A 12143-nucleotide genomic window follows, 5' to 3' on the forward strand; every position below is an offset into this window, starting at 1 on the left:
AAAGGGCGATGGCTGAATACTTATATAAGAAACGTCACATAGACGTACTCTTCATTGCAAGTAAATTATCTGAAATGACACGGCAAACACTGATCTGAAGGTTAAGACTACATCTCAGCAACACGTGGACGGTGACGATCTTCTCCTGCTGCAAACTTTATGCGGACAAATGAAGGGTAGGTTTTCTTCTCGATAAAAGCGAGGACGCGGCGAGTAAACTAAAATGAGAACACAATTTCCCACCATCGTCTTCTACGCCCCGTGAAATAAGTCAATCTTGTGCTTTTGGGTCCCACATTTTTCCCGTGGCCACCTGGAGGGTACATTTCGAGCTTAAGAAGCCCTACGCGAATCTCTCCGTGGAGATCAGCTGTTGCGTTCAGCCGCAGCAAACTTCACCAAGAAACTAATAGCTATCCGACACGTGTTGTACTTGTAGGTAGCACATGCATATGCCGATCTCGAGTTAAAAACCCCCAAAAAATTAAGTGAAATATATATGTATAGATATGTTAAAAATACCTCGGAAATATATTGACAAATCAAGAAAAAAATTTATTTGAGGATTAATTATGAAAATATATTGACAAACGAATAAGAACAAACTAGTTTTACTAAAACATCACATAAATTATCTCATGTAACACTTAATATTTCGATTCTTATACTTTTAAAGGTTACCTTCTGATCTCTATAACTATGAAAATAAAATATTTAATATTATTTCTCTTTATGTCGTCGATTCTGTTAATGAAAATATCATATTATTTATCACTAAGTACGTACTGATTTTACTTTACTTCAATTTATCATTGAGTACGTATAATATTTTCGTTAACAAAATCAATGATGTAAGAAAAGCTTGATTAGATGTTTTACTTTCGTAGAAATCTCAATATAATATTTAAAAATATAATGATCGAAATATTAAATATAATTAAATGTAAAAAATATATAATTAACTTTTAAAAACTAACATAAGTGCCAAAGTAAAAATAGGCATATGGTTATTAACATCATGTTCTGATGTTATTGCTCTCCTTTCAAGTCATTATAAGCAGACTACTGAGAATCCCCACCTTATTCCACCTACTAATCCTTTAATATCATTTCATGCTCTGTTTTGGTGTGTATGTGTGGGTGTGGAGGAAGGAGCATTGAGAACTTTTGGATTGCCGACTTTGGGAATTGAGTGGCAAAATGTGAGTGAAGCTTGACTTGTCATCACACCAAATTTTGACTTTGGCATTAAATCACACCCACATAATTCATTCTGCAGCTTGAAGTTTCAACATAAAACAAAATGCATGACATGTTTCTTTCACACATAAATTATTTTGAGGTGGACATGATCTCAAGACTACTCATGTCTCAGCATCAAGAACTTGATTCTAGATGGAATCAGCATTCAGCTCATTTTGTAATCATATCAGAAAAAGAGTAGTATTGCTTATGCTTGTAGTGGAACAGATTCCTCAAATTGACTACTCTGTGAAGGTTTCTCTCCTCTCTAAATGAAGATGCAGTTGGAAGGACTGACCGCTCTTATTAAATGAACATAGCAAACCTTCCTTGGATGGTCTTCACATGTTTACCTCTAAAGGGCACTTTAAAGCTGCTCTTTTACTCTGTTATTTATGAGAAAGTATCCAAGAAGGCATGGAAGATGAGCAGCATCAGTGGCTGGCTGCCTCATGAGGTGTACCACATTCTGAATCTTATGAGAGTGGTTGTGGAAGCTTTTAAGTCGTGCAGCTTTTCAAGAACTCCATGGCTGAGAAACCAAGGACTCTGCTTTGGATGTTCCTCAAACTCTTTCCAACTGAAAGCTCATGATGCCTCTCTATCAGCACTGTCATATTAACAATCACTGTGGCAGAGGAGGTTCCTCTTTTTACGAAAGTCTCATCTGTTAGCTGATCCTTTGTGATACAGTAGCATCCATGAGTGCTGAAATGATAAGCTGGAAAATGTACAACAGTTTTGCCCCCATGGAAGGTAGGAAAGAAAGCAAGAATGATCTGCATATAGCTGTAGATAAAAGCTAGAAAAGAAGATAACATTTATGCAGTGGCAAAAAGACAATCTCAGCCAGGTTTCTTGTGACCTGCAGAGCACCACAGTATGAACCTTTTGAAGTTTCTGATCATGTTTTTTCCCTCAAGTAAGAAACAGAAGTTAGATACATCACTATTCAATGCTCTGCTCATGAAAGCTCAAAACATCATCCTAAATCCTAAACTTGGTATGAGAAGTTAACAAGCAAAAATAAGATCCTGAAATAGATCAATCTAAACATTTAATATCCATGTCAATATGCATCCTGTGCAGGTCCTCAGCTAAAGCAATTTTGAGCCCTTCCATGAGTGTCAGTAATTGATATTCTCATGAAAACACCTTTTTTTTTTTTTACTTTCCATAATAACCAATTACTTAGTTTTTTTTATCATTCTTGTTGTATTGAAAAAAAATTATTTACAAATTGATATTAAGATAGAATATTCTACTTTGATGTCAAATTAGAAAGTTCTATAATGGGTATTTATTGGAAATCAATGCTATTTCCAAGTGAAAAAATAATGCTGGAATACCTCTTCTTATAGTGATTGAGAGTTTAAAATCTCATCTAGTATATTTTATATATCTAAAAGAATGATTGGATAGTGATGTAATGGATCCTTTTACCAAAGAGTGAAGATTTAACATATCATCCTGATATATTTTAACACCAAAAACATTGGTTTGGTAATGATGTATCATATTCTTTTATCAAATATTGAGGGTTTAAAATCTTATTTGACATATTTTACATCTAAAACATTGATCTTATCGTTGAGGATTCGAAACATTTTTTTTTTTTAAGGTGTCAACTATTATAACTAGTAAAGTCTTTCTTAATTTATTATAAGATTATGAGCTCTTTCATTATTTAGTATCTTTCTTTTTATTAGTAAATAATTTGTAATCATCCCATCCATCCACTTATTTCTTTAGGTGTACTTTGCCAAGCTAATCTTCATCTGTCATAATTCTACTCTAGTGAATTAATGTAATTATACATCTTTATCAAATCTTATTTGCCCCAACATTTTCTAAAGAATTAGCAACCCAAATAATTGTGTTATATATCATCAATGAAATTTAGGATCTCTTAAACTATTTTTTAAGAGCATTCTTTTCAAACAATCAAAGATCTATCGATCTTAATCATATTCTTCAGGTCCTATGATACAAGTATCGAATCCATAAGAAGAGTAGACATGCAACTGCAGGTGCTCCGAGACGAGCCCCACGGACTATCTTGGGCTCAACATCCTGAGCCTACTTCAAAGTTGGGAAGAGACTTAAATTGATTTACAAGAATTTATTTGATGTATAAATATTAACTTGATTTAAGCATTTTTGTGTATATAGTTTCAAATATCTAAATTTAATAGATTAATTTTATATCGAGTTAGATCGTTGTGATATATGATATTAGAGCTAATCTAATATTAGGGATAGTGAAGAATAGGAGCAAAATGCTACGTTAAAGCTTGATTTAGAGTTTATATTTAGATTAGGAGATTGCAACCTCCATGTTTTAATGTTTAGGTGAAGAATTAAATTAGGTTTTAATAATGAGATGAATGTATTATCATTAGTATATGTCTAACCATTTTGGAGTTCACAATGGTATTCTTTCTAATCTTATAGAGTATTTGATCATTTGCTACGTAAGAAGAAGAAGATAGTCTTCTTCCAAATTATCTCCGTTCCATAATCTACATAATTAGTCTCAGAATTCATATTAATATCTCATCGAGATGAACCTCAAATATTATCTTCATCACATCAATTATTAGAATGGAGATCTAATATTGTCTTCATCATCATATCAATCGAAGCCTCATGCAACCAACATTAGAGATGGGAGAAGAGTCACAGATGTCTATATCCTTCACTGATGGCTTTTCTGCGTCAACACACTTATAGATATGAAGTGTGTCAGATAAAATCTCCATAAGTAAACCTACCTCCTTGATGTGATGAACCAATCACTATATAAGCAATTGCATGATTTGGAAGATTATATACAAGTTAAATTAAATTATTTTTAATGCATTGGTTGAAAGAGTTATGTTATTGCACTAAAGTTATTCAAATCAATTAAATATTAATTTAATTTAATTGAATAACTAAATCAATACTGTTAAGCATTAAAGTTACTCTCTTGCTCACTCCCAATCTGCATTGAAGGGCACATAACTACAACTGTTTGATCTGCCACAAACAGAGGATGCTTGCAATAAGCATAGAACAGAGAGATCTCTGCCACAAACAGAGAGCTCTAACAAGCACAACACAAACAGAGTGGTAGAGCGAAACAAGAAAGAACACCAGATGGGATTGTATAGCGTTTTATTTTCCTAAGAAAGGCAATTCATTACCAACTTCATTTACCTAATGCACCACACACTGTTCGATGACTTGAAGAACCAATTACTTCTTTCAGGTCCTCATCAATGTATGTATGTACGTACAACTCGAACGCCATTATCTACCATTCGAATCGACTTCATCCGCTGGCACTTCTTTTCTCTTCATCATTAGCAATATGCAGTCCAGAAGATGTCTCTGTATCTCGGGGAGATCAAGAAGAGGAGAAGCATTTCAGGGATCAGCAGAAGCAGGTATGGCGTGTCTGCAGAGAGGACACACATGGCTTCTCTCCAACCATCGAGTGAGACAGCCGCCATGGAAGGCGTGCTTGCATGGCATCCGCGTCACCTCCACGCCCTCGTCGAACTCCGCGAAGCAGATGATGCAACTCTCCTCTCTGACATCTCCTCCACGCTCGTACTTCACCACCGCCAGCTCCTTCACCGCATCCGTCGACGCCGGGATGCCGCCGAAATTCCCGTTCTCGCCGACGCCTTCGACGTCCGAAGAAGGTTCCTCATCGATCGGGAAGTGGGCCAAAAGTACGTCCACGATCATGTCGAACCCGTTGCCCGAGTTCAAAGCCGTCTCGACTGGATAATTGCAGAAGGCAACGAGTTGTCTCTCCAACCGCCCGGCGAAGCAGATGTCATAACCATAGACGCCGGCGATTAAGAGAACGGTCGAGATCGCCTGGCGGCGAGATGCTTGGTGGAGGAAGTCGCCGAGAGTGAAGAGAAAGATGTGGTAGGAACGGGGCGGTTCCTCCACGACTTGACCTTCAAGAATGTGCATCACGGTGTAGCCGAGTTTGATCACCACCGGAGCCGATGCCGGCCTCCCATGAGTTTGATAGGCCGTGAGAACCCAATCGGCATAGCCATGGACAGGAGTCGTCTCCATCGCCTTCTTGTCGCACTTCAACCGTGTGAATGAACTCGGCTCAATTCCTGCCATGGAGTGGCTTTATATATATATATAGAGAGAGAGAGAGAGAGAGAGAGAGATTCTGGTCTGCGAATCCGAGACGGGATCGAATTCATCGAGTACAAATCGTAAAGACAATCGGACGCGTAGTTTCCGTTGCCACATAAGTTTGCGGGTTGGACTCCGAAAGCAGTTCCATTCGACACGTGTTGAAATCCTACGGAACAACGAACTTGCTTCGTTCTTGATGGATTATTAGTGAAGATTTAATTGGAAATCGAAAGCTTTTATGACGTCATCTCTGTTAAGTCAACTCTTTCCTGCTCCTCCGTGTTGACGGAAGCCATTCACTACTAGACGCCAAATTAATTCCTCCCTAAAACCAATCAAGCATTGACATCCAAAATATAGCTCCACAGCAAAATGTCGAATTAATTGTTTTTAATATTTTAATATTTTATTATATAGTTCGATAGTAATATATTGAATTAATTTTTATTATTTTTATTATTTTATTTAAAAATATAAGGATGATTTTTTAAAAAAAAATACTTATATTTTAGTTTTTTTCAAATGATTATCTCATTTTATTTCAAACTATCCCTTCTCGTCCGCCCCTCTCACTTGGTTGCCATCACCATCACATTATCTTGCCTTTCCCCCCCACTCTCTCATTGCTTGATCTTTCTCTCTTATCTTTTCCTCTCCTTTCCAGTAGCTCATCCTCTCCTCCTCTTCCCTTTTCTTCTCTCTCCTTTCCGTCGTCACCTCCCTTCTTCTCCCATCATGGATGGCGAGCAATGACAATAAGTGGATAATGAGCTATCACATATTTAACTTTTCTTATCTAACTCATGTGGCATCTTTGCATGTCCAACCGCAAAAGGTCAACTTCTCCAAAACTTCTTATGATCCCTTGAGAATCTAGAAGATAAGTTATAGAAACTATTTAAATTGGTATTCACTAGTAATCATTTTAATAAACACTTAATAGGCAATACGAATGACAAATATAAACTTCGCAAACTCTGAACGGTCACTCGACAAAGGGTCTAAGGTGATTTGTCGCAATTAAAAGTCCCCACAAGTCCCCATATGATACTACTACCAAATAAGGTAATGAACTAGCCCTAAATACTATCCCAAAGGCTCATCTAACCATATGTCACCTTGGTAGCTCTTGGGTATTATGCAAGTTGACACTCTATACCACTTTATGGGGCTAGAAAATCCCTCAAAAGACTGCTTGGATGGTCTATTTCTGGACAATTGTATCTATACACGATAATTGCCCACAACCTATATTTACATAACGACAACTAAAGCCAACCAAAATGGGTATACCAAACCTACTATAAGTCGTTTACATGCTATGAAAAATATGAATAATACATGAACAAATCCAAAAGATACAGACATGTATGAGTATTATATCGAACACCCTATTTACAACTTCATATATAACATTCTCTCCCACTTATTCATTTAACGTCCTTGTTGAAGACTTTACATATGCTACATTTTTTAACTTTTGTTAAATTTTTAATCTTCTACTCTAGCTGCAACACACCTTTTAGCTCCCAGCTACTCTTCATCATTGTTATTGAGTAGTCGAACTTTAATCTGCCATGTTACTTCAACTCACCAATGACTCAGACACTAGTATAGAATCGACTAAGTTATATTGATCATTATAAGTTCTTGTAGATAGATGAAGGAAAAAGTCCTTCCTTATTATAAACTAGCCTCTTAAACGTTTGTTTGAATTGGATGGATGCTTGTTTGAACTTGAATAAACATTACCTCAAAAACTTTAAAGTTTTTGAGGTCTTTTCTTCATAAAATATACCCATCAATACCTCTCAATTTATTATCGTTTTCAAGTAGGTCAGTATCATTTTTGCTTTTGATTGCCATTTTATTAGGAAATAAAGTGAACAGTCTACTCTCGATAATGCCAATTATCATTGGTGAGATTTTAAAATTTATTATCTTTCACTTTATTCGAATGATCTTTAAACATAGAAAGAGCTTCTTTATAAGATAAATAAGAAACTACAGAATTCAGTTTCATCTATTTTTTTAAGAGTTGATAAAATAAAGTTATTTGACTTTGCTCACCTCCTCGAGGGTTGTACTTCATATATTGATTTGGTTACTAGCATTCGTTTACTTTTTGCTCACACTTCTGAAGTAACATAACTGTTTGCACTCCTTGCATTGTGTTAGGCATTACAATTTAACTTCTCATTACCATTAAACTTTTGGAATGCATGAAGTTTTGTTGAAAATAATAAAATTTTATCTCAACTTGGAGCAAGTCTCTAATAGTTTGCCACATTTAAAATTGTACCTTCTTCTCTATCATTTCTACTGCCTACTCTTTTGAAAAGAAAATGTATAACACCACATATTACCTTCTTCATTCCTTAGTTGAGATCTCTTGCATCTACCCGAAGTCCCTCACTTTCAACTATTTAGATAAGAAGACCGTTGACACAGGTCTTGTGAAGTTTTGTTTGTCTCTGGTCATTAGCCTTATCTCAGTACTTTGAAATTTACCTTTGTATTCTTCGCCTCCTTGGCTTCTTTCGTGACTAAGTACTCACCCTTTATTGAGAGCAAGGAATCGATAACTCTATGAAAGTCGTGCTTATATGGTACCATGACATTGTCAAACTCATGACCCTATTATCTATCATCTCATATCTACATTCCTTTCTAAGTTATTGGTATATTTGTCTCTACGATACTATGACACTCCTATAACTGCACCTATATTCTAATCAATGCTTGATTTTGTGTAGTTGTCCCTCTAAACCCATCGTCACTTCCTCATCCCTTTTGACCACTTGCTTCAACACCTTTATGTTTTCTAAGCAATTCTCCTCTAAACTACAACTCTCATGCATGGCCATTGCCTTCATGTTGTATGGCTTGTACTAATTATATTCTGCTTTACTTCATTGGTAACAACATTCGCTTACTTAGCCTTGTTCTCTAGCATTTTAAGCTTCCTTAAGCAAATATAAGCATTGGAGCAGTCAAACTACCTAGTTACTCTGATTATACCTTTATATGATCAAGTCACTCAAATTGGACTTACTAGTACTTACATTCGAAATTTTTTCTCGATAGTATATAGTCCTTATATGTTGATGACCAAAGATTTCATCCGATACAAAATTTGATGCATGCATAAAACACCCATCTCTATGGTATCATGATATTCACTTATTTAATCCATAGTCTTTCTTGTCGTATTGTTCACTGAAGTGGAGCTCATAATAGCTCTCAATCATATCTCCGTATAAACATATCTCTTACAAGACTTCTCTTATATGTCATTTTTATCTTGAATTATTTTAACACAATCTGTTGTACAATATTGCCTCTCATTAACATCTTTATTATATTTTGATCTTTAAGAGATAAACTCAAACTATAGTTTTTTTATGTGTAGCCTTTGCCTACGCATTACAAGGCCTTTGCCACCTATTATTATATTCACTTCTTTGACAATTGATCTTCGTCCACCTACTCTCGAGTCACACCAAGATGAAGCATAGCTCTAGGGCATTCCATTGCCTAGTAGCCCTTGAAGTCTAATAACTTTGTTAAAATTAGTACGCCATTGTTTAGATCCTAGGTTTCTGTCCTCAGTACAATCTCTATTGCACACCACTCTCTTCATGGAAACTCGAATGGTAATACAATGACATATTCTTCAAGAGTATCTACTTACATGTCCTCTTACCCCATGCCAAAGTTTTTTAACCCCAACTTCACCTCGATAAATTGAGTTATGCTCTTGCCTCTATAAGAGTTCATGCCCTTGACTTTTGTTCAAGGAAAGATTTATATCTCCACTTCATATTCTATCTTTTATGTCGACTCTTTTCTTGCTGCTTGGGCACTTCACCAAGTTTCATCTCAGTTGTTTCACTCATTGGTTTGTATTGAATTGATGGTGGCCCTCGTTCCCACCATCCATGGGTCAACTCTCCATTAAGTCCAATCTCTACATCGACTCTAAGTATGCTTTCATTTAGTGTTGCTTTAGTTTTCTCTCCGACCTGATCTTGCAATGCATCCACCAATATATTACGTCATATGATAACTCCTCGTCGCTTGCTCAGTTCATTAAACTTTATGGAGTTGTAATTTTGAGGTATCTCTCCTCAAAATATGTAATAAGTTATACATGATTCTTCCTTTGGAGAATCAAGACTTATCCCTCCTAGATATATATCCTATTAGAGCAACTTTCCTATTTACATCTTTCCTTTTAGAAGTTTTAGAGACTATCATCCTCTTAGACTATTCTACTTTGCTGAACGAGTTATGCACTATTTAGCTCCCGTGAATAAACTTGCTAGATTGTGACTCTTCTAATTCAACCCTTGTTGTGCCCCTCACGACTTAGTAATATGTTGAACTTATTGTATACTTTGGGTTTATACAAACGTTTCCTTCTTATGTTGAAGAAAAAATTTCAATGTTCAATAGCACCGAGTTTTGGTCACCTTAGAATAGTCATGAATAGTCCATCGTCTGCATACAAGTTTTTTGTATAAGTAATAAATTCTTTAAGTTAGTAATTTCTCTCACCTCTATGAGCTTTGCACAACCCTTTCGATCATTGAGCAACCCATCCCACCTTACATAGTTTTATCCTTTACCAAGTATCATGTTTGTCTTAAGCGCTATAAAGTTTGGTTTCCAACGTCAAGTCTTAGTTCAAAGTCAACCATCCTAACCTCCGTATGCTATAGATTCTTTATAGTTCGATTGTCCTTATGGTGTCTTTGTGTGAAGGGTTGGCTATTTTTCTTTGAATGCTAATCTTGAATGCCCACTCCTCTAAGTGACTCTTTTCCCTACATCTCTATGCTCGTTTCTCTTAAATAATCGTGTATGCTGACTACCGTTAATGCAACCCTGCTAATTCTCCCGTGTTTATATGCAAAATGTTTCTAAGTATACTTGTCCAACTCTAATACCATATGTCATAGACTTAGATGGTTTTGCATAAGTAATGTGACACCATTACATGTTTATCCTTAAAAAAATCAGCATGCTTAAATCCTCTTATAGCCCTTAAAGACATACAAAAGAGAAGACAAATTAGAGAAAGCATTTTACTTGTGATTCACAAGTAGCCATTTCAGCAAACATTTGATAGACGATGTATATTACAAACATAGATTTTGGAAACTCTGAATGGTCATGTGACAAAGGGTTCAAGGTGGATTGTCATAGGTAAAAATCCTCACAAGTGCCCACATGACACTATTGTAAAAACCCTGAACACTACCCCAAAAGCCTATCTAACCATGTGACACATAGGTAGCTCCTAGGTGTTATGCTGGTTGACACTTCGCACTACTCTATAGAGCTAGAAAATCAATAAAATGACTACTTGGATTGTTTTTAAGCAGTTCTACTTATACATGATAATTGCACATAACTTACGTTTATAAGCCTAAAATGACCACAAAAGTTAACCAAAATGAGACTACAAAACCTATTATAAGTCATCTACATGCTCTATAAAACATGAATAAAATCAAAAGACGCGAATATATATAAGTATTATATCACATCAATACATATATATATTTGTGTCTTTTTATATATCTTACAAATTACCTAAGATATATCTTGCAAATTTGAACGCTTACTAAAAAAATTTAAAATCAAAATTTTGAGTTAAAAATTAAATATATATCAATCTTATTGGTCAATTTTGCAATCAAATAATTGCCAAGATCAAATCCTTCCCTCCCTTGTGATTATAATGGTATTTATTACAAATTTTTCTAAATATTTATGATTTTTTAATTATTTAAAAAATTAATCTTAATAAAATCAAAATGTTGGGAATAGTTGATACGTGGAATATTGACCTTTAATGTTAAATATAAAATTTTGATAATAAAATTAATTAAAAAGTTTTAAAAATTATCTTATAAAAACCTAAATTATATAGGGGTATTTTGATTAAATATACGGATTGTCAAATATTTAGATGTCAAAGATTAAAAGTAGTGTCAATGGCTCAAACAATGTGATAAAAGTTCTTGATGTTATACTGAAAAATCGAACATTATATCAAATATTGAAGAAGGATAAATTGATATGTCGAAATATACGATGATATACTAGAGGATCAACTGACATGCCAAAAGAATGCTAATGCACTGAAAGAATAAATGACTTTCCAAAAGACGCGGTGCTATATTCAAAAAATGAATGTTATTTTGAAATCTTTCTTGAAGTTAAATTAGGGTTCAATTACGCTAAATTCGAGAAATGTCGAGTTACTGAAGTGGGTGAAAATGGATTATTCTCTTGCTCACTCCCAATCTGCATTGAACGGCACATAACTACAACTGTTTGATCTGTCACAAACCGAGGATGCTTGCAATAAGCATAGAACAGAGAGATCTCTGCCACAAACAGAGAGCTCTAACAAGCACAACACAAACAGAGTGGTAGAGCGAAACAAGAAAGAACACCAGATGGGATTGTATAGCGTTTTATTTTCCTAAGAAAGGCAATTCATTACCAACTTCATTTACCTAATGCACCACACACTGTTCGATGACTTGAAGAACCAATTACTTCTTTCAGGTCCTCATCAATGTATGTATGTACGTACAACTCGAACGCCATTATCTACCATTCGAATCGACTTCATCCGCTGGCACTTCTTTTCTCTTCATCATTAGCAATATGCAGTCCAGAAGATGTCTCTGTATCTCGGGGAGATCAAGAAGAGGAGAAGCATT

General features: G+C 35.3%; 1 protein-coding gene across 1 annotated transcript; it reads right to left on the bottom strand.

Moving 5' to 3' along the window:
• Positions 1 to 4653: 4653 nt before the first annotated feature.
• On the bottom strand, positions 4654 to 5379 carry LOC135613955 (putative RING-H2 finger protein ATL53). The gene has a single exon (XM_065110952.1). The coding sequence runs from the start codon at positions 5377 to 5379 to the stop codon at positions 4654 to 4656; it is 726 nt and encodes a 241-aa protein (XP_064967024.1).
• Positions 5380 to 12143: the final 6764 nt, after the last annotated feature.

The sequence above is a fragment of the Musa acuminata genome, chromosome BXJ2-6 (assembly GCF_036884655.1).
Source record: "Musa acuminata AAA Group cultivar baxijiao chromosome BXJ2-6, Cavendish_Baxijiao_AAA, whole genome shotgun sequence".
Taxonomy (NCBI): domain Eukaryota; kingdom Viridiplantae; phylum Streptophyta; class Magnoliopsida; order Zingiberales; family Musaceae; genus Musa; species Musa acuminata.